The following is a 22367-nucleotide window of genomic DNA, read 5'->3' as shown; positions in this document are numbered from 1 at the left end:
CCGGGCCCGCCCCCGGTGCCGCCCCCGGTACCGCCCGCCGCCATGGCCGGTCCCCGCCATAACCGGCCCCCCCCGCACCACTTCCGGCACCGCCGCTCGGCCGGTCCGCGCGCTCCTGCCGTCCCCCCGGCTCCGCCCGGCCGCGCGCCCGCGTTCCGGCGCGGCCATGCTGGCGGACGGGCCGGTGCGGCGGCTGCTGCGGGCGGGGGAGGGGGCCAGGTCCGAGGGGAGGGGGCGGCTGCCACCGGAGCGGGTCGGGACGGAGCGGGAAGGGGCTCGGAATGAGCCGGGAGGGGGCCGGCTTTGAGGGGAGGGCGGTGGGGGGAGCTCGGGCTGGTCAAGGCGAAGCCTCGGCCGAGCGCCTCCTTTCTTCCCTCACCTCCTTCATTTCCTTTTTATCTTTCTTTTTTCCTTTCCCTTTCTTTCTTCCTTTTTCCCCTGCCCTTTTCCTGCTGCATTTCCCCTTTCCCATATCCCCATTCCCTTTGCGCTGCGGTTCCCGGGGCAGGCCGGGGGGGGCTGAGGGCTGAGGGCTCTCGGGGTTCCCGCACCTCCTGACCCTGTCCCGGTGTTCCCGCAGCTCCTGACCCTATTCCCGTTTTCCCCGCAGCCCCTGACCCTATTCCCGTTTTTCCCGTGGCAGGCACCGAGCCATGCGGAGCTGGGGGGTGCTGGGGGGCGCGGCGGCGGCGCTGGCGGCCGGGATTTACGTCCTGTGGGGCCCCATCAGCGGCAGGAAACGGCGGCGGAGAGGTACCGGGGGGCTGGGGGGGCTGGGGGTACCGGTACCGGTACCGGGAACCACCCCGGCACCGCCTTGATCCCGTTTTTTCAGCTGGCTGGGTGGGATTTTGGGAAGGAATTCCATCGGATGCAGGGCGACCCCCGAGGAAGGGAATGATTGGCATCTGAGTGCATCGATTCAGAATGCTGAGCAACTGCTTTATTAAACTAAATTATATTACGTTAATTATTCAATTATTAATTAATACATTATTATTAACTATATATAATTATTATGTCATTACATATAATAATTATAACATTTTATAGTAATAGATATTATTAGTTATATTTTATTCTATATATTAATATATATTAATTATATTAATCTATAATACCACCGTATATTAATTATATATACACCATATTAATTATACACATATTACACACATACACCATATTAATTATATATACACCATATATTAATTATATATATTATTATATATTAATTATAGATCATAATTAATTATATATATTAATTGGTATATAATACCATCATGTATTAATTATATATACACCATACTAATTATACACATATTACACATACACACAATATTAATTATATATACACCATATATTAATTATACATATTATATATATTAATTATATGTATTAAATAATATTTAATACCACCATATATGAATTATATATACACACTATATTAATTATAGACCTACTACAGATATACACCATGTTATACACAAATACACCATATTAATTATATATACACCATATATTAATTATATGGTTACTGAAAAAATTTGTGGAATTTTTCAAAGACCAAAAATCAACTCAAACACCTGAAAACTGAACTAACAGAAACCCATTTTTCTGTAATTACACAGCATGCCTACTGAAAACCAGGATGTTTGCCCTGGATTTTATGGTGGAAACTCTTGCAATTCCCTTTGCAGGGCTTGTGCCAGGCCTCCTGAACCTGGGCAACACGTGCTTCATGAATTCCCTGCTGCAGGGCTTGTCCTCCTGCCCCTCCTTCATCAGGTGGCTGGAGGAGTTCACAGCCCAGTACAGGACCGAGCAGGAGCAGCCCCAGGAGCAGCCCCAGCACCTCTCAGTGACTCTGCTGCAGCTCCTCAGAGGTACTGGCACATCTCCTCTTGTGGCAAACCAAGGGTTAAATCTTTGAGGTGAAATGTTGGCATTTTTAGGCTCTTTTCCGAAAAAAAGAAGCTCATGGGGGTTTGTATTCCCTATTTTATTTCCTTCTCTAATTTTCAGATTAATTGAAATGCCTTGGGCAAAGCTCAGCCACCTTTCACAGAATGGTTGAGTTCCATAGAATTAAAGAAATTTAGAATTCTATTAAAAAATATTAGCAAATAATTTAAGCTTTTTTGTTTTCCCCAGCTTACTATTTTCTCAAAAACCTGAGACTATTCAACCTCACTTTGCAAGGTTTTAAATACTAAAAATTAAATTAAAATATTATTATAAAAGATAAAATATTATATCAATGTAAAATATTAGTATAAAATAATATACTTTTATATAATAATTTCTATAATAAATGAATTATATAAATAGATTAATCAATAAACTATATAAATAATTTCTTTATATAATTATTATTTATATTATATTGATACCTGTTTATATAATAGGTATTATATAACATACAAAATATTATTATAAAATAGAAAAGATAAAATGTAAAATACTATCATAAAAGAAATAATAGAATTATATATAATTTATATAATAAGTTACATGAATAAATTAATTAACTATATCAAAAAAGTTATGTAATAGATATTATATAACATATAAAATATTATAACAGATAAACTATAAAATATTATATGAATATAAACTATTCTTAGAAACTAAATAATAGAATTTTATATAAACTTATATAGTAAAATAAATAAATAACCTAATAAATAAATAACTATATAAATAAATTTATATAATAAATATTATGTAAAACACAAAATATTATTAGAAAATACTTAAGATTTTAAGCTCAAGGTGATTAATTTTTGGGCTAAATTCATCTCTGACACCCTCAAGTGACCCCCTGGCTTCCCTCTCAGGTTGTTTTTCAAGGAAATTTCTGCCTTGGGATGTTCCTGTGGAAGTGGTGTGATGCTGGTGCTGCTTTAACCCAATAAAATACAGATTTTTCCCCGTTTTTGGCTCCTCCTGACACTCCTGCCTTCCCTCCCCAGCTCTGTCCTGCCAGGAGGTGCCAGAGGACGATGTCCTGGATGCCAGCTGCCTGCTGGAGGTGCTCAGGATGAACAGGTGGCAGATCTCCTCCTTTGAGGAGCAGGTGAGTGCAGCAGGAAAACCCCCAGGGCTGGGGCTGTCAGACCTGGATCCTGCTCCAAAAAGTGATGGGAAACATCCCCAGCTTGGGAATGGGAATGGGGCTTTCAGTGGGCTGGGAATTCCAAACCTTGTCCTTAGCAGATCTCCTCCTCTGAGGAGCAGGTGAGTGCAGCAATCTGGGACAGTCCCCCAGGGTGGAGCTCTCAGACCTGGATCCTGCTCCAAAAACTGATGGGAAACTCCCCAGCTTGGGAATGGGGCTTTCAGTGGGCTGGGAATTCCTCAGGGAATTCCTAACCTTGTCCTTACCAACAGGGCCAGGAATATTAAAGCAGAGCAGATCCCTGATTTTGGATAATGGATCTGTTCCCATCTTTTCAGCAATCCTAATTATTTGCAATTTTTGTCAGTATTTCCAATGCACTCCATCAATTATCCCACTCCTAAAATATACTCCTGATTTCCAAGGATGGATTTCAATTATGTTTCCCTCAAAATCCAGGAAAACAGGGATTTGGGAATTCATTTGAAGGTATTTTTTCCTCCCAAGTGTTTTAGGTTTTTTGTGAGTTTATATGGCCCAGAATGTGTTGAGTACCTTGAGCTGTTAGGATGCTTTTGGGCACAACAAAATGTATTCAATATAAACACAAATAATAATTAAAAAAAAAAGTGTGTGTATATATATATATATGATCTATAATAGTGATATATAATAGTAATTGTATATAATATCTATAATCATACAATATAATAAAAATTATATATGTTATATATAATAATTACAATATATAATAATAATATATATCTATATAAAAGTGATATATAATAGTAATTGTATATAATAATATTGATAATTATATAATAATTATATATATTATATCTAATAATTAAAATATAATAATACACATATCTATATAAAAGTTATACATATTAGTAATTGCATATAATACCTACATATAATTTATATACAATATAATATATACTTCATATATATAATTGAGTAAATATATTTAATATATTTATTTAGAAACTTTATTTTTCATTATTATTTATATTTAGTATGTACTTACATATTTTATATTCATATATAATGTTATATATGATATTATGTATATTATAAATTTTAGATGTGCTTAAATAGAAATATAAAATATAAATATAAAAATTATATATAAAGTTGTAACTATAAATACAAATATGAATCCAGGCTCTGAGCTGTAATTTTTCCTGAATTTCCTGTGCAATTCCAGCCCTCCTGGGGTGTTTTTTTGATGTCTTTTTTCCCTTTTTCCTCCATTTCCAGGATGCCCATGAGCTGTTCCATGTCCTGACCTCTTCCCTGGAGGACGAGCGGGACCGGCAGCCCCGTGTGACCCATCTGTTTGATGTGCATTCCCTGGAGGTGATCCCACTTCTTTCCTACTCAGAAACTCCTGTCATCTGCCCAGATTCCCAAGTAGAAAGTGGATATTTAGGATATTTTGATTCTCTTCTCAAAGGTGTTCTTTAATCCTTTGAGAGGGACTCATCAATAAGTCAAATTTAAAGAATTCTCAGGTTTTCTGAGGAAAATATCTCTGAATTTCCAGTGTTCCTGCTTTCCTGAGGGTTTTTGCATCCCTAAATCCATGGGATGTAGGGATTTAATTTAGTCCCTCCAGACAATTACTGTGATCTGTAGTTCCCACCTGAAAAAGGGTTGAAAACTGCAAAAAGGGCATTTCTGGAAGAGTTTTATGGAGGTAAAATTAATCTTATCCTCCAGCTTGCTGATAAACTTGATGCAGATAGAAAATACCTGGTTTTGCCTAAAATATAGACCAAAAAAAAAAAAGACAAAATCTCCTATTTTAGTGTTCTGAGGCAGAGAGTCCTGCAGATTAATGATTCCTTTTACAAGCAATTGTCAGTTATAAATTTGTTTTGTACCGGGTTTTTTTGTTCTTACAAATATAAAGAGCCACAATTTTTCTAATGCCAGAAAAGCCAATTAGGGATGAAATAGGAGCACATTTAATACTTCATGTATTAAATTTCTGAGTCTTTTCTATGTTGCTGAGGTAGGGTTAATGAAATGTTTTTATTTCCCTCTGTAGCAACCAGAAATAATCCAAAAGCAAATAAGCTGCAGAACAAGAGGTAGGATTTTATCCCTTCTGGATATTCTGAATATTCATAGGATAGTTTTGTTTATTAAAGGGATAATATTAATTGATCTTTGTACTGAACTGAAATAGAAATCAAAAATATATATAAACCTCAATTAATTATTAATCACTGAGACAAAAGTGTGCTGTGGAGGCATTAATTTTGTATCTGAAGGGCAAAAGTGTGGGATAGGAATGATGAAAGTGGATGAATGGAAAATCCAAGGGCAATTTTTGTGTTGCAGGATGTCTTCCCCCTGTGTCCAACCACTGGAAATCTCAGCACCCTTTCCATGGAAGGCTGACCAGCAACATGGTCTGCAAACACTGTGAACACCAGGTAAAATAGATAATATTTTATATTATTATTAATATCTGTGTCACGTGAGGAGGGATTTCCAAAACTCAGAGTGCTTCCTGGAACCATCATCCCTTGGTCATGATCAAGGATTTATCCCTAAATAGACTAAAAAAAAATCCATGTGATGCACCTTGTGGGAGGTAACAGCTGCCTCAACAACCAGAATAATGGTTGTTTTATTCTATTAATGAATTAACAATTAATTGATTAATAATATTACCTGAAAATCCACTCGCCTGGGTGAGTTTAGGACTCGCTGCTCATTCTGCAGAGCACATTTTGCAAAGTCCAGTTATCCCAAATAAGGAGATGCAGACAACCTGAACAGTGGAAAAAAATCCAGAAAATAAACCTCATTTATAACCCAAACCAAGAAAACATTTGTATTTTACTTCTCAAAACTTTGCAAACAAATTGGAATGAGGAGGAATAGGCTGAGCAGAACATTCCTGATGTTCCCTGGCCCAGCTGGGAAACTGAAGGGTTTGGATCCTGTTCCATGAGGGAATTATGTCCATGAGGACAGCACAGGGCACAGGCTCACCTTGGGAGAACTGGGTTGGGATTTTTGGGGGACTGATGATCCCTTGGAGGCTACTTTGAACAGAGGCTAAAGAGTGTTAAAGAATAAAGTGGATATTTATTAAAAAGGCTTCACAGGATACACCTTGGGCAGTACAAGAGCCTGGCCAGGGCTACACCCAAGATGGTCATGAGTTTTCATACTTTTATAATTTTTGGTCCATTTCCATATTGGGGTTAATTGTCCAATTACAGCCTCAGGTTATTAAATCCCATCCTCCCAGTTTGCTCTCCTCAGTTTACACTTTTTGAGCCTTTTGGGCCTTTTTGCTGTTTACACTTTTTAGGAGCTGCAGCAGTGTCCTTGGTTCTGGGGCTGGAGAAGGATTCTTTTGTCTGACTGAACTGTGAGGAGAACTTGCTAACACTTGATATGAATTTCAGAGTTACACACTAATGCAGTGCAGAATGTGAAAAATATGAAAGCTAAAACTGAAGGCATCACTGACATAAATGCTGGCTCTGGAATGTTCTCTTGCAGAGCCCTGTGAGGTTTGACACCTTTGACAGCCTCTCCCTGAGCATTCCAGCAGCTGTGTGGGTATGTATCCTCCTGATCCACCCTGCCCTTCCCAGGGCCTTCCTCAGGTGCAGAAGACACTCAGAGCTCCTTCAGGACTTGATTTTCCTGCTCTGTTAAAATCCTGTGCTGCTGCAGGACCTTCTCCCTAACGGGTGGTGTGAGATTCCAATGAGCCCAACAAGCAGAACTTGGTGATGCCACCAGAGCTTTCTTTTTCTCCTGGTGGAGGGTTTGGTCTTTTCCACAAATTCTACAAATTTGAAGAGCCCAGATCATATCCCAAGGGCTGCTTCCTATCCTGGGAAGGTGATCTTCAGCTGGCAGTTCACACCTTACCCCATCCAGGCTTTTCCAGGGGGTGAATTCAACTGGGAATTGTTTCCGTTTCTTTCTGGCTCTGAAAAACTTCAAAATGACAAAACATTGTGGATTTCTAGGGCAACATCTGCAGGATATTTTTGGACTGTAAGAATTTGTTAACTTCATGTCTGGTAGTGATTTCTTTCCACAACTCAGGGAAACTGTGATTCCTGTTTGCAGTGCCCTCCTGGACAGCCAGGATTGAAATCTGGACACATCTTCTGCTCTTTGTGTTTTGTTTTATCCAATCCTTGGCAGGGCAGGATATGAGGAAGGGCAGCAAGGAGGCCTAAATCCCATTTAAAGCTGTATTTCTGCTATGGAGAGGGCCAGAGAGCATGAAGTGACCCCTGAAGTGCTGGGAGATAAATAGGAACAGGACAGAAATCTGTGGTTTAAAACCCCACTGAAGGGCTCACACAGGGAATCACTGCTGCTGTTATCAAAAGGCTGCAGAGTTTTCCATGTTTAATCCAGGCTAAAGGAGAATCCCCACAGTTCCATGATCACCCACAGCCATTTACTCCGTTCTTTCATGAAACAAATTTGCAGTTCTGTAGTTTTTCTATGGAAGGAATTATTAAAAATCCCTTCCCAGAATCCAGTGGAATGCACCCTAAAATTCCTGCAAATAATTCTGGCTTTTCTTGGCACTCAGGGTCGTCCCATGACACTGGACCATTGCCTCCATCACTTCATCTCCTCAGAGTCTGTCAAGGATGTTGTGTGTGACAACTGCACCAAAGTAGGTCCCTTTGATTTTCCTGTCACTTTAATTCCTTTCACCTCCCTGCTCAGTTTTGAGCCTGCTGACACAATCCTGGTTTCACTTTCCACCTCCTTTTTCTTCAGGGCTTGGGGAAAGCCTCTGGGATTTCAGATATTTAACAAGGAGTTCTTACCTCATGAAGTACTTGAGGCTTTACTTGCCACTGCTGTTACAAAAATCTACAAATATTTTATTCTGTAGTTGCCAGGTATCACCAGGGATAATTTTTTTGCTCTGGTATTGTTTAAAAATCAACAGAAGAGGCAAATGAGTGCAGTTCTGAGTGAATGGAGATCTCTAAATGCTCATTTCTGCTTGATTTTGGTTTAGAATTTTGATCCTTTAGGAATTCTGAAGAGCATTCCTAGGTGTGATTAATGCACTGAGCATAAACCAGACAATTATTTGCTCCTGTCTCCAGGTGCCTTCATTTCTTTTCCCTTCTCATTCCAGATCCAGGCACAAGGAATTCTGAATGGACAGAACATAGAAAACCAGAGAACAACATTTGTTAAGCAATTAAAGTTAGGAAAGGTGAGGCAAAAAAAACCCCTCCAGATCTCCTAAATCCTGTCACAGTAACTTCTCCCTTGGAGCTGGTTGTGTCCATTTCTTGCTGCTAGACCACAAATGTTTTGTTCTTCAAAGTAAACTCAGCTGGCAAATAATTGTGGGCATTGAGGCTTCAACTCAGCAAAACATCAAACATTAAACACTTACAGGATGTGAATATTCTCCTGTTATTTAGCAAAACACTTAAATGTGAATTTGGCTCAGTGTCGTGTCTTAGATTTTACATTAATTTTACATTTGCTCTTCAGTGAGCAAATTGATTTATATTTACAGGGTTTGTAGCATCCTTAGCAATTCCTCATTTCAGAGAAATTAAAATATTCTGAGTGAGTAAACATCAGGTGTGATTTCTAAGAGAAAACTAATGGTTTTTTTTTGTTCTGTATTCCTGTCATGCAGAGGCCAGCAGGGCACTGGTGTGTAATTAGGAGCCTCAGGTGCCAATAATAATAATAATAATAGTAATAATAACAATAATAATATTGTACTCCTTGCTACAGCAATGATTTTGAATTTTAGCTCTTTATAACACTTAATGTTTTTTGTTTTCCCCTGTGCAAAGCCATTAATTTTTGGGGAGTAGGAGATACCCGGAATCTCACAAGAATTCTTGTCACATTTTAAGGACACTGTTGCCACTGAGTTTACACAGGGATAAGGCAAATGCATTTCCTTATTCCCTGGACTTACCAGCTGTTTATTTCCATGAAAAATGTGGATTTTCCTTTCCTGAAGCTGCCCCAGTGTTTGTGCATCCACCTGCAAAGGCTGAGCTGGTCAAACCAAGGCACTCCCCTGAAGAGACACGAACACGTCCAGTTCAACGAGTTCCTGGTCATGGACATCTACAAATATCGAGTTCCTGGTCCCAAATCCTGCCAGGAGCAGCTCAGCCAGAAAAACCCTGAGGAGACAACCCCTGGAATAAAGGATGGGAGAGCAGGGAAATCTTCAGGTACCTCTTTTGCCAATAAAATGGTTCAGCTCTTTCTGCATGTCAGGGATCAAAAGGTCTCTGCAGGATCAAGCCATGAGCAGCATCTTGATATGGGGCTCTGCAAAGAGGACAGAAATCCCTTTGCCATTCTCAAATTATTTGTTCAGTTCAGTTTGGAAAATTTCATTTTGATCCTGCTAAATATATATATACATAAAAATAAGTTTTTATGTCCAAAGGAGTGTTGCACTTGGGATGTCCCAGGGTTTTTCTTGTTAGGGATCTCTCCCAAGGCTTCAGGACAAGCAGAGAGGGAATGCTGGGAATAGTGAATTTGTCAAAAACAGTTGGAAAATCCATCTGTAGGAGGTCTGTCCTTAGGCACTCAATATTCCTTTAGTTGGGATTTTGGACACATGGCAGTTTCCGTATTTGTCATGTAAAATGAATTTGAATAAAATATCCATTGCCTTTGGATATAAAAATCAATAAAAAACCTTCATATCCTGTGATGAAGAGCAGAGATGCAGTTCTTAGCAACAGCATTCAGGTTAAATCCCTGAATTTCTCCTTCCTCTGGCAGATGCAGAACAACCAGCTGGTACCAAACCTCTCTTCATGAATGGTGCCTCCTCTTCCTCCTCCTCCTCTCCCTCATTTTTAATGTCCCCAGGAACTTTCCCACTTGCTGCATTCCCTGAGTGCAGGTAAGTTAGAGATTTGTACCCTGTTCAATTCTGTCCTTCAGATGGTTTTCCTTTCTTCTTCCTTGTCCTGAGGCTGCCCAGTCACAGGATGTGACCTTTGTCCCAGCTCCTCTGTTTGTCTTCTGGGTGATTTTTAGTCCTGGGAAAGGGCTTAGGGCAAGTTACAAGCAAAACTCAAAATCTCCTTCCTCTGGTTCATGGTGCTTCTGAACAGCCATAATCTCACTGCTGCTGGTTTCCTCCAGCCCTTCTTCTCCTTCATTCTCAAATGGATGTAAGAAATCCATGGATTTTTTTTGTTTCTCAGACATTTTTGGTTTCAGTTGCACCTGCCATGATTCCGCTTGATAAATCACCCTTGGGGTCTTCTGCTGATAATCCTTTTCCATAGAATTCCAGAATGGGTTAGATTGGTAGGGAACTTAGGGACTATCCAGTGCAGTCCCCTTCCCATGGGCAGGGACACCTTCCACTATCCCAGGTCACTCCAAACCCCGTCCATCCTGGCCTTAGACACGTCCAGGGATGGAGCAGCAGGAAAAAGCAGTTTGGATTAAAAAATTATTTAGGTTGGAACTCGGAGATCATCCCATCCCACCACTTACCATGGGCAAGGACACCTTCCATTAGACCAGGCACAGAGCAGCCACACGGGGAGCCACACCCTTTTTCCAGGCAGGAATTGTGGCTGCTCTGGTGTGTGTGGCCAGGCTGACCCGTGTCCCCGCAGGGCCCCGCTGTACCTGTACCGCCTGATGGCCGTGGTGGTGCACCACGGGGACATGCACTCGGGACACTTCGTCACCTTCCGGCGCGCGCCGGGCGCCCGCGGCAGCCAGTGGCTCTGGATCTCGGACGAGTCTGTGCGCAGGGCCAGCCTGCACGAGGTGCTGGCAGCCAGCGCCTACCTGCTGTTCTACGAGCGCGTGCACGGCCGGGCCCAGCCCCAGAGCCCGGCCCAGAGCTGAGCCAGCGCTGCTGGGATGGTCCCAGCCCTCGGGGTCATCTCAGCCCTCGGGATGGTCCCAGCCCTCAGGACCATCCCAGCCCTTGGGGTCATCTTAGACCTTGGGACCATCCCAGCCCTTGGGGTCATCCCACCTCCTGGGATGCTGGGATAGTCCTAGCCCCTGGGATGGTCCCAGCCACTTGGGATTATCCAAGCCCCTGGGATGTTCCAGCCCTTGGGATGGTCCCAGCCCTCAGGACCATCCCAGCCCTCAGATGGAGCCTCTCCATTATGCAAACCTCCCCCTCTCCAGGCTCCCTTCCCCGTGGGAGCAGCTGGGAATTGTGGTTTGTACCCAGATCCTGCTGTTCCAGCACCATGCAGCCCCAGGTGTGTGTTTGAGAAGTGTTTTCTGCCTGTCCCAAGACTCTGTTCCATGTCCTGACACTGCACTTTTCCCAGGGAGATGCTTCATCCCACACATTTCACTTCCCAAGGGGGAGCCCTGGAAAGGGTTGATGTCAAGCTGCTGTTGAGGAGCCCCTCCCATCCCATTCCCTCCCCTGGCACCTCTCCACGATGCACCAGCCCCTCCAGGTTCCCTTCCCTGTGGCAATGGCTGGGAATTGTGTTTTGTCCAAAATTCCCAGAGCTGCTCCAGCCCCAAGCATGTGTTGAGCAGCCTTTGTCTGTCAGGCAGGGATTTTATCCCAAGGCTCTATTCCCAATGTTTCCCAGTGGGGGAGCCCTGGGAGGGGGCAGTGGGAAGCTGCTGTTGGCAATGATTTAAGACACAAAGTGCCTTGAGCTTCCCTGAGCAGCTGCATTGCCACTGGCCCAGCCCTCTGCATGCCCACTGTGTCCTGGGAATGCCTCACACCCATGGGATGAACCCATGGAATCCCATTTCTCCTGACCCATCAAGTCAAGGCATCTCCACAAACTGCCCCCATTCAAAAGATTTCCCTGTTCACACAATTTTCCTCCCACTTTACTTCTTTATAATATAAAGTCCTCCTGATTTCAATTGCTTTATCCAGGAGATAATTTTGTATCTATTAAGAGCTGAAACCTTAATTTATTGCTCCATACCTTTGGAATCTAGCTGGAATCAGCACATGGAAGTGTTTGCTAGTGCTCAGTGTTGTCATTTCCTTCAGCACTGTCGAATCCAGTTGTTTTGTAGCATCAACTGCAACTTTTAATGCTGTGATTTCCAAGCTGCTGTAACTGTTCTAGACTTGCCCTTCCCATTTTGTTGCTGGAATCTGCTATTCCCAGCATTGGGATCCATGCTCCTGGCTTGCAGCTCAGCTGTAGAGCAGCCCCTGGCCTTGTTAAATGGAATATAAACAAGAGGGCCAGGACTTGTGGGCACTTACTGGTCTCATGAAGAAATCTGGGAATCCTGCATCAGCTCCAGGCTGCCCTGTAAATAGAAATGAGGGGAATTCTGCTGCTCTGGATTGTTTGATGTGAAAAAAAAATCCCAAAGCACAGAGGGAGAGAAGCAGCAAAAATCCTCCTTTAAAAACCTGCTTTTAAATGACCAGGAATAAAATATGTAGGTTGTTCTTAGCTCTCTTCTGTCCTTGTAAGCTTGGAAGAGAAAAATCCCTCATCAGACAAGCTTTTTTTCAGTGTGAAGTTTTCAAATAACAACTGTCTTAAATAGTTTTTTTAGGGCAACTTTGTACCTCATGAATTCATAGTGCTGCCCAAAGCTCGGGGGTGTTCACACTTCCTCAGGAGAGGCTCCAAACCAGCCAAAGCAGGAGTGGTAAAATGGGTGGATATGCAAAATTATTTACACAACTCATCATTCCAGAGTCTGGAGCACAATTCCTGGCCCAGGTAATGCTCATAGTACATAAATATTGATAAATCCACTGCTGGACTGGGACCTGGTTCCTGGCTGTGCTGCACAAGCAGTAGCTTGGTTTTAACCTGTTTTAATTTACAGAAAACCAAGAAAACAAACAAAAAAAACCCTGAAGGATGCAAAATGCCAAAAATTTGCTCTGGCCATTGAAGGGAGAGCTGAGAGAGCTGGAGAAGGAGCCAGCCCTCCCTACTAGGAGGCATCTAAAACCATCACCCCAACATCTCCCTCCAGCAGATCTGCCCCTGCACCTCAGAACTGAACCCATTTCCAGTGCCTGCAGTGGCTGTCCTGCATTCTCCAGGCTCAATGCTCTGCTTGGGGTTTTTTCCTGGATTTGGGGGGTTTTTCCTGGATTTGGGGGTTCAGCTGAGCAGCCCCTTAGCTTAGTTGTGCTGGAGGAGGGGCAGAGGACACGCACACAATGGACTGAAATCTGGCAGCTGGGTTTCTTTGCCAAGAGCTGTTTCTCTGGGCTATGGATCTCCCTCAAGGGCTATCACGGGAAGGGTTGAGCCTTTTTTCTGGCTTTGCCTGGTGGGGAGGGGTAAATGGGCTTGGCTTAACCCTCAGATGAGGAAGGGAGCAAAGCCCAGCACCTCAGTCCTGGCCCTGAGCTGTGCCAGATCCTGCCAGCCCCCTGTGAGCTGAGGATCTGTGCAGAGCTTTGGGAGCTCATCCTCCCCTCTGGAGGTCACTGGGAACTGTCTTTCCAGAGGTCACAGAACTCTGTTTTTCAGCTAAACCTCCCCTCTGGAGGTCACTGGGATCTGTTTTCCAGCCAAACCTCCCCTCTGGGAGGGCTCCGTGCAGCCACAAGGCTCAAATGCTGGAACTCGTCCCTCCCAAGCTGCCATGGTGGAGAAGATGTTAATAAATTGTAAAGAATTAAGAGCTCCAAGATGACATTTCTGTGTTTGGGTTATTCTTGTCTTATTTTGTGTGTTAATTTAAAAATGTCTTTTCCAGTCTAAGCACTGCACTGCTGTTTGAAGTTGCTTTTTTTTCCACTTCAGGGTATTTTTGTAACTGTACAGTAGCAATAAAAGAACAAACTTGGTAGAAAAATCAGTGTGGGAATGTCTTGAAACAAACACCAAGCTGGGAGCTAGAGGGGTTGAAACAATACTTCACAAGCCCTGGATAAGAAAGATTTTCAAGCTCCACAGAGCATCTCAGAGTGGCAGAGAGTGGGAAGTATCAATTCCCAATTCTCTGCACAGGAATAATGGACCCACCACTGAAGGCCAGAGCCCAGCAGTAATTCCAGTGGTTGAAGCCAGGTTACAGAGGATTTGGTTCCCTTTCTCACCCAGAACTTACCATTCCTTGATGGTTCAAGATCTCTAGGAGACTGGACAGAATTCCCTCATTTCCAGCAGGATTCCCTGTGAGTGTGGGAGGTGATGGCTTTCAGGCAGTCAGGAGGGGATCCCTAGGGATAATTATTTAGGAAAATACACTCTCAGATGGAAATGGGACAACCCAGTTCTTCCCCACAAGGGCATTTTTTGCTGCCTGGTTTTTGTACAAAGGACCCGAGGGAGGAAAAATCTTGTGCTTCTCCTGCAAGAGGAGCCTCCTTCAGGAGCAGAGGAATTCAAGCAGACAGCAGTGAAGCACTCATCCAGCCACACCCTGTCCTCACACCTCAGCACTCCCCTTCTCCACGTCAGGCTCATTTTGCTTTATTTTAATTTAAAATCCCCAAGCAAACCAGAGCTCATTGACAGAAAGTGCCACCTGTAGAATATCAGCTTTAAACTATCACAGCTTGTGGCTCACAGTGTTTGCAAACTGCTGCCTGCAGGCTATGGAGCATTTTCATCTTCTTGGAACACTGCTTAGATAAAGATCAGCTGAGAACAAACTTCTCCCTGAGCAAAACAAGGGGAGCAATCAGCAAAAACAGGGATCAGCAGGACCAGAGCAACATGTCCCAGAGGGAAGAACCTTGCCATTGAGAGAGATCAGTGGCCACAGGCTTCAGCAGCAAAATTACCAGATTTTGTCCATTAGGTGATGGACCAGGAGGTGAATCCAGCATTCACCTGCTGGAATAGATGAATCCACAGTTCCAGCAGGAACTAAATTCACTTTTCAGTGCCCAAAGGCTGAACATTTCCGCTCCTGGACACGGGCAGGACATTCCTGAAGGTGAGGTTGACCCTGGGGGCCAGCACCCTCCTGCGTGGGGGCAGGCTGTGGTACCAGTGCACGTTGGTGGGGTGCTTCATGAGGAGCAGGCTGCCGTGGGCCAGCTGCAGGCTGATCCTCCCCGGGCCCTGAGCCCCGGGCCGGCCCCGGCGCCGGAACACGAAATCCCGGCAGGCTCCGAAGGACACCGAGGCGATGGGGCTGAGGGGAACCAGCTCCTTCTCGTCGTCCCGGTGCTCCCCGATGTGGTCCAGGCCATCTTTGTACCTGGGAATTAACTCTGGCTTTGTCGTTATTTTAACTTTAATTATTAAATGAATTATTATTAATTTAATAGTCGTAATTAAATTAATATTTAATTATATTTCTGTATTATATGTATTATTTTTATATTTAATTTTATATGTATATATTTCTATTTCATAATTCTATATGCATATATTTTATAAAACAATGTAAAATATTTATAAAATATAATTTTATAGTATAATTATTTATTGATTATATATTCATACTTATATATTTTCATTTTAATATATTCATATTTCATATTTATAAATGTATATAGTTTATATACTTACATTTTATATTTATATCTATATTATATGTATTTATTTTATATTTAATTTTATACTTTTATATATTTACATTTTATATTTATATATATATTATATATATATTTATTTTATACTTAATTATCTATTTTTATTTTTAATATATCTATATTTTATATTTTTAATATATTTCTATATTATAACTATATGTGGATTTTACATTTTATATTCAATTTTATACTTAATTAAATTATATATATTATATAATTAAACTAATTAATTTAACGATATATAATTAAATTAACTACTTTAATAATTTCATTAATTATCAAATTATTAAATTGATTAATTTAATAATAATAAACTTATAGTGCTGCATTCTAAACTTCTTGTTTATCTTTCTAACTACTTTTATATTTTCTGTATTTTAAACTCTAAAATTCTCAACTTTCTTTTCCTTACTTTAAACTTAGTTTTACTTAGTTTTATTCGTGTCTGTGCTTTAAACCACAAATCCACATTCTTGCTTCTAGCACTTAAGTTTGGAAGCCTTTTCTAAGTTCTTAAACCCTGTGTTTAATTCTAAGCTTTATCTTACAGGCTAAAGCCCTGAGAGTCGCCTGCATTTCAGATTCCAGCATATAAATTTGGGGTTATTTTGTTATATTTGAAGACGAAGCTGCTGGGTGCAGCTGGAAGGGGCTGTACCTGTTGATGAGGACGAAGTTGAAGGTGTGTCCCGTCTCCGCGGTGACGCGCTCCCGGATCCGGGTCAGCACCGGGATCCAGGGCTTGGGGTGGAACGTGACCCCTGAGTAAGTGTAGGACAGGCCAGGGTCTCCATAGGTCACCTTCTTCCTGGGAATCTTGTGCCACGTGCCAAACACCTGCAGCTTTGTCATCTCATCTGTGGGAAGGATCAAACCTGGGTTTGTATTGTGTCTGCACACTCTGGTATTCTCCTGGATCTGCAGCTTCTGGGAATCTCCAAACGGGAATGAGGAGGCTCATGACAACCCAAAAGCTGTTATCCCTGTCCCCAGGGCTTGTGTCCCAGCAAAGCTGGACTCTGTCTTGTCCTCCCCCATCACATCCCTCATACACTGCATCTCCAACAAATTCCAGTCACCACTCCAGGATTATCCCTCGACAAACACTTCCAGATCAGCAAAACCAACCCTGTAGGGTCAGACCCGTTGCCCGTCCTTGGTTTCTCAGGGCCAGCTTGTGCCAACACCAGGTGGCTGCAGGAACCTCCCAGTGCCCACCAGCTGTGCCCGGGTCCTGGGAACTGCTCTGGGACCCACCTGGGTGGGCTGGCCAGGGAAATGCTTCACTAGGAAGAGGAATATGGAGGGGAATACAGCTGGACACAAAAAAGGCTGAGGTTGGGAGGGACCGGAGGGGTCATCCAGGCCGCCCTCCTGCCCAAGCAGGGTCTCCAAGAGCACTGTCCAGGCCCTTCGGGAGGCCTCCGGAGCCTCCCTGGACAGCCCGTGCTGCGGCACGCTCACAGGGCAGGAATATACCTTCGAAATACTCCACCTCCTTCTCCAGCTCCTGGAAGATCTCGTCCGCCTCAGCCTTGTCGAAGAGGATGCGGTAATCACAGCTGAGCCCCTCGGCGCGGATCTCCCGCGGCGGCGGCCGCTCCGGGCCAGGCTTCTCCAGCCGCGGCCTCTTTCCGCCGCTGCCTCCATCCCCCGCCTGCCCGCGGGGCAACTTAACCACGAACCTGTCCATGGGCGGACCCGGGACCGGGAGCGACGCCCGGGGGGGAAAGAACGGGAACGGCGATCCCGCGGGAAACGGGAGCACACGAAACCACGCCCCCTCTCCGTCTGGCCACGCCCCCAGGCGCACGCGCGCGGTTTTGGCGCCAAATCCGAGTCCCGCCCCGCCCTCCCGCTCGTTCCGCGCCGCTGCCGCCCCTCACTCAGCGCGGCCACCCTCGCTCGCTGCCTGCCCCGCTCCGCCGCAGCCATGATCGGGCAGAGGACGCTGCACTCCTTTTTCAGCCCCGCGCCGGCTAAGAAGCGCGGGCGGTCCCCGGAGCCGGACGGCGATTCTGAGGTAGCGATCGGGAGGCTGAGGGAGCCTGCGGCTCCGGAGGAGGGGAGAAGGGAGGGAGGAGAGGGGTCTGGTGGCGGCACGTGCGTGCCTGGCTCTGTGTGGCACTCTGAGGGGGCTGGGGGCACTGGCGGCCTTTTCTGAGGGGAATTGCGGTGGGGAGGGGGGGGGGGCACAATTTCCAAACTCCCGCGCGGCTCCACGCGTGGCTGAGCTGCCAATCAAGCGGCCACGCTTCGCTGCCGCCCAATGAGCGCTGAGCCCTTCACTGGCGTCACAGTTGCTAGGTGAAAACCTCCCCTCCAGCAGCCGCGAGCCAATGGGGAGAAGCGAGCGTTTTTCCCGCTGACCAATAACGAGCAGGCGTTTGTTTTCGCTGCTGTGGGTGGCCAATGGGGGCGCGCTTTGTGTTTTGCCGCGGAACAGCCGCGTGCGTTGGGGCCGCCCCTTGGGCGGGGTGTGTCCCGCCATGGCCGCGCGTTGTGCAGCCGTGGCCGGTGCCGCCGTGGCCGCGCTGCTCTCCCGCCCCGGGCCGCTCCTTCGCCCCGCGCTGCCCTCCCGCATCGGGCCGCTCCTCCGCTCCGCGCTGCGCCCGCTGCCGTCCCGCACCCTCCGCAGCCACCCCCCTGCCCGCTGCTTCCAGGTGAGCGCCGCCAAGAAGGCGAAGGGAGCCGGCGATAACGCGAGCCAGACGCTGAGCGCGGAGCAGCAGGAGCGCATCCGCAAGAACAAGGAGGCGGCGCGGCAGCTGCTGGCGGAGCGGAACGTGCCTCCGGGCTTCGGCGACAGCTGGCGGCGACAGCTGGCCGGGGAGTTCTCCAAGCCCTACTTCATGGAGGTGAGCAGCATTCCCCGATCCCCCCCCGCTCCGAGCGGCCGCTGAGCCCCCTCTGAGCCCCCGCTGCCCCCGCAGCTGATGGCGTTCGTGGCCGACGAGAGGAAGCGCTACACGGTGTATCCGCCCCCCGAGCAGGTCTTCACCTGGACGCAGATGTGCGACATCTGGGATGTGAGTAGAGTCGTGGTGGGGGGCTCTCTGAGCTGCTCCGGGCTGTTTAAAACCCTGAAGGTGCGGGATGGGTGCACAGACTTGTTCCTTTAGTGTTTGGTCCCTTAAACTTGGATCCAGTGGGATGTGGGTGCTGTTGTTTGGCTCACCTAACTCATAAATCCAGCCTTCTCTTTCATGTCTGATAACAAACCTTGATTTTATTCTTTTATTACCCTCACAAGCCACAGAACTTCCTCTGAGCCTTTTGATCTTTTTTCTGGTGTTAACAGCTTAACCTAGCTCATAGTTTTTTGATCTTGTACATTTCTTATTTTAATTGATCGGTAAAGGACTATTAAAGAAAACAAGACAACACAAGGTAATGTTATTTCCAATAAAAGCTGTCAAAAACACCACAACAAGTGTGGCATAAAGCTGAAATGGGATGAAACTTACTTGGAAAATAACAAGGTTGTTTTTTGTGACTGTGGAAATGTTGGTCTTCTGCTCTCAAATTATATTACTTATATTCATTATTTTGGCAGCAAAGCCATAGGAATATTAATCCCTAGTGTTAGGTGGGCTCTGTGCTCTTTAGCAATGAGATATCTGGGATTTAACTTCAGTTTTTCGGAGGGGTTGGTTTGTGGCATTTTTTGTCTCTGTTTTAGGATAAAGCTCATTTATAAGCCTTTTTCTCCTCACTCTTTAGGGAATAATACTGACTACAGTTCAGTGCTAACCAAGGTCTGCTTTCAGGTAAAGGTTGTTATTTTGGGACAAGATCCATATCATGGACCTAAGCAAGCTCATGGGCTCTGTTTCAGTGTCCAGAAACCTGTTCCACCACCCCCCAGGTATGAAAATTTACAAAATCTGTGGTGCTCAGGACTGGGAAAATTGATGTGCTTTGCAACTGCTTAAATTTGAGTTGTGCATCACCTGGAAGGATAATTCTGTGTAGTTTTGGTGACACTCTGGATGTAAATTTTAACTTCCAGTCTCATTAAAGCTTCCAGGCAGACACACAGAGTCTCTGCTGCCCTGCCTCTGCAAATGGCTTTATTATCTTAAATAATAAGATTAAAATCAATGCTTTTCTTTCTTGCTTAGAGCAATGAGTGGTGTTGCTTGCTCTTGTCATATTAAAAATATTCTGCTGGTTTGGTTTGCAGCTTGGAGAATATTTACAAGGAGCTCTCTGAGGACATTGAAGGCTTCACCCACCCTGGCCATGGGGACCTGACGGGCTGGGCCAAGCAAGGTGAGCTCAGAGACACTCAGTGATTTACTCCCTGTGGAGCAGGAAAGAAATTTATCTAAAAACCAGCCCTGTGGTTGGAAATAATCCACCTCTAGGAGAGAAAATCACTTCTGAGCACCTTAAAATGAAAATTTGCTTCAACAGGGAAAAAAAGAAGTTTGAATCCCAGAATGGTTTGGGTTGGAAAGGAGCTTAAAGCTTACCCAAGGGACACCTTCCACTACCCCAGGTTGCTCAGAGCTCCATCCAGCCCAGCTTTGGGCAGTGCAGGGATGGATTAACCCTTGTTTCACCCTCTGGGTGTGCTTTGTTTGCCAGGGGTGCTCCTGCTCAACGCGGTGCTGACGGTTCGGGCTCACCAGGCCACGTCCCACAAGGAGAGGGGCTGGGAGCAGTTCACAGATGCTGTGGTGTCCTGGCTCAACAAGAACCTGCACGGGCTTGTCTTCATGCTCTGGGGAGCCTATGCCCAGAGGAAAGGCAGCTCCATCGACAGGGTACACCTCCTTCTCCTCAGCCCTTCCCTCTCCCTGGTTTTTCCCTCGGTTTGGTGGACACTAGAGGGCACTTCCCTTACAGAATTGGGAATTTTCCCTGCCTGAACTCTGTCAGATCGAGCTCTGCTTCTGCTCCAGCTTAGCCTTTGCCAGAATTAAGCAAGAAAAGTGGAGCAACAATGAGCTTCTCTTGTCAGCAGTGTCTCACAAGGACAGAGCTGTTTTCCCTAGCTGAGGGCTCATGAATCAATATGAAATCTGCTGGTGGCATGACAGCAATTGGGAAATGCCAGGGCATTTATGTCTTTGCTTAGTGGAACAGAAGTCTTGGTCCTTGTGGCTGGTTCTTTGGGTCTCAGGCTGGTGGAGGAGGGGGTGTAAGGGGAGATCACACGTGCCCTGGAGCAGGAAAAGGAGGAATGGGGTAAATCACATCTGCCCTGGAGCAGGAAAAGGAGGAATGGGGTAAATCACACCTGCCCTGGAGCAGGAGAAGGAATGGGGATACATCACCTGCCCTGGAGCAGGAGGAGAAGGAATAACAAATGGTTTCCTCTGCTGTCCCCAGAAGCGTCACCACGTCCTGCAGACGGTTCATCCCTCACCCCTCTCTGTCAACAGAGGGTTCTTTGGCTGCCGGCACTTCTCCAAGACCAATGAATTCCTCAAGAAATCTGGGAAGAAGCCCATTGACTGGAAAGCACTCTGAGCTGGGGCTGAGGCTTGGGAGCAGCCCTTGGGCCAGGGCTTGGGGCATTTCTGAGAAACTCCTGCTGACCTGAGAATCGCTCTTTGAGTGTTGATCAATTTCCAAACTTTCAGAGATGGTTATATTTTTGTTTTAAAAGTTTATTTTTGAGAGCGTGTTGGAGTGTTTGATGGACAGCTCTGCTGCTGGAACAGATCTTAGCCTGATTTGAAGCAAAAAAACAAGACCCCAGACAGCAGAGTTCTGGATTAATTTGTGGTCGTTGTGGCAATGGGAATTTATTTTCAGACTCTGGTGAAGGGGTGTCAGTTCTTTCTGAGCTGCTCAGCTTTTGTGCATGCTCTGCTGCCTCCTTCCCACACAAATCCAGTTTGCCTATTTAGGGGGAATGGAGCTGTCTCCATGGGAGGAAAAGGCTTTTGGTTTTAGCTTTTTGCTACAGATTTATTACAAAAATGGCTTCTCAAGGCTGTAACAAAAACACAGGGTCAGGAGTGTTGCTTGGTGTATCCATGATCTCAAGATTTTGGGATAAATCCTCCCTTCAGCCACAGGGAGGCTGTGACCAAGACCCTTGGTAATGCTTTTGAATTTTTTGTTGGCATTTATGCAGGAAAATCAAAAGGTTTTAGGTTCTTCCTGGGTGTGGAATCACCTGGATGACAGGTGAGCTGTGCTGACCAAGGACCTGGGAGTACTTGCTGATGGCAGCAGCGAAGGTTTGTTCATTGACATCTCCCAATTCAGGGACTGATAGTAGCAAATTACTTCAGATCTTTTTAAGATCTTAAAAGAGGGAACTTTGTGCTTTGCCACCTTGGGAGCAAATTAAAGTTTCTACCTGCTGTTGGCAATAACTGTTAGGATTTCCAGGAGGAAGAGGTGTTGACTTCATACTCCTGGGTTTCCAGCCCATCTTTGACTTTGTAATTCCTTTAATGGAAATAAAGAGCCTTTTTTTTCTTTTTTTTTTTTTTTTTGGAAATTACACCAGTTTTTGTAGAATATCCTTATAACCCTTCCTCTGGTGTTCTCTCTGAGCTAACACTATCACCAGTGAATTTACACTGTCTGTGGCCTTGCTGTATATCTTGTTTGCTTGGGTTTTTGTCCCCCAGTGTGTTTTTTAAAATAAAAATTACTTTGTTTACATGATCTTGCATTGGTATTTTAACACAGGGAGGGAGAGGGGGGTGGAATGGGGAGTCCCTGTTCCCCCAGGGAGCCAAACCCATGAGCATGTCCTTGTCCTCGTCC

The 22367-nt window shown here is 45.1% G+C and overlaps 3 protein-coding genes across 5 annotated transcripts; 2 read left to right on the top strand and 1 right to left on the bottom strand.

The window, feature by feature from the left end:
- The first annotated feature begins 166 nt into the window (after positions 1–166).
- Positions 167–13774, top strand: USP30 (ubiquitin specific peptidase 30). Its single transcript, XM_059863200.1, has 13 exons — positions 167–184; positions 644–753; positions 1698–1883; positions 2973–3076; positions 4382–4480; positions 5175–5217; positions 5471–5565; positions 6650–6709; positions 7710–7796; positions 8274–8354; positions 9129–9348; positions 9914–10037; positions 10768–13774. The coding sequence occupies exons 2-13, from the start codon at positions 654–656 to the stop codon at positions 11003–11005; spliced, it is 1437 nt and encodes a 478-aa protein (XP_059719183.1). The 5' UTR covers positions 167–184; positions 644–653; the 3' UTR covers positions 11006–13774.
- Positions 13775–14540: 766 nt separating this feature from the next.
- Positions 14541–17417, bottom strand: ALKBH2 (alkB homolog 2, alpha-ketoglutarate dependent dioxygenase). 2 transcript variants are annotated; one of them, XM_059863201.1, is made up of 3 exons: positions 17109–17417; positions 16288–16486; positions 14541–15305 (listed from the first exon to the last, which is right to left on the bottom strand). In XM_059863201.1, exons 1-3 carry the CDS (start codon positions 17320–17322, stop codon positions 14969–14971), a joined length of 750 nt encoding a protein of 249 aa, XP_059719184.1. In that variant the 5' UTR covers positions 17323–17417; the 3' UTR covers positions 14541–14968. The 2 variants fall into 2 exon arrangements, with proteins under 2 accessions (XP_059719184.1, XP_059719185.1); XM_059863202.1 differs by having other exon boundaries at positions 14541–15292.
- A 77-nt stretch (positions 17418–17494) lies between these two features.
- Positions 17495–22265, top strand: UNG (uracil DNA glycosylase). Of its 2 annotated transcripts, XM_059863310.1 has the most exons (7): positions 17495–17652; positions 18293–18487; positions 18563–18658; positions 19400–19497; positions 19816–19904; positions 20223–20401; positions 20970–22265. In XM_059863310.1, the coding sequence occupies exons 1-7, from the start codon at positions 17563–17565 to the stop codon at positions 21108–21110; spliced, it is 888 nt and encodes a 295-aa protein (XP_059719293.1). In that variant the 5' UTR covers positions 17495–17562; the 3' UTR covers positions 21111–22265. The 2 variants fall into 2 exon arrangements, with proteins under 2 accessions (XP_059719293.1, XP_059719292.1); XM_059863309.1 differs by lacking the exon at positions 17495–17652 and having other exon boundaries at positions 18112–18487.
- Positions 22266–22367: the final 102 nt, after the last annotated feature.

This window comes from Haemorhous mexicanus, chromosome 19 (genome assembly GCF_027477595.1).
Source record: "Haemorhous mexicanus isolate bHaeMex1 chromosome 19, bHaeMex1.pri, whole genome shotgun sequence".
In the NCBI taxonomy this organism is placed as follows: Eukaryota; Metazoa; Chordata; class Aves; order Passeriformes; family Fringillidae; genus Haemorhous; species Haemorhous mexicanus.
The sequence above is the reverse complement of the archived record's forward strand: the minus strand, read 5'-3'. Positions and strand labels throughout refer to the sequence as shown.

Coding starts and splice junctions, on each gene's coding strand:
- USP30 (XM_059863200.1), top strand. CDS start 654: ATGCGGAGCTGGGGGGTGCTGGGGGGCGCGGCGGCGGCGCTGGCGGCC. Junction 5,566..6,649: donor GCAAACACTGTGAACACCAG/GTAAAATAGATA, acceptor GTTCTCTTGCAG/AGCCCTGTGAGGTTTGACAC. Junction 9,349..9,913: donor GAGAGCAGGGAAATCTTCAG/GTACCTCTTTTG, acceptor TTCCTCTGGCAG/ATGCAGAACAACCAGCTGGT.
- ALKBH2 (XM_059863201.1), bottom strand. CDS start 17,322: ATGGACAGGTTCGTGGTTAAGTTGCCCCGCGGGCAGGCGGGGGATGGA. Junction 16,487..17,108: donor GGAGGTGGAGTATTTCGAAG/GTATATTCCTGC, acceptor TCCTTCCCACAG/ATGAGATGACAAAGCTGCAG. Junction 15,306..16,287: donor AACTTCGTCCTCATCAACAG/GTACAGCCCCTT, acceptor CGACAAAGCCAG/AGTTAATTCCCAGGTACAAA.
- UNG (XM_059863309.1), top strand. CDS start 18,119: ATGGCCGCGCGTTGTGCAGCCGTGGCCGGTGCCGCCGTGGCCGCGCTG. Junction 18,488..18,562: donor CCAAGCCCTACTTCATGGAG/GTGAGCAGCATT, acceptor CTGCCCCCGCAG/CTGATGGCGTTCGTGGCCGA. Junction 19,498..19,815: donor CCTGTTCCACCACCCCCCAG/GTATGAAAATTT, acceptor TTTGGTTTGCAG/CTTGGAGAATATTTACAAGG.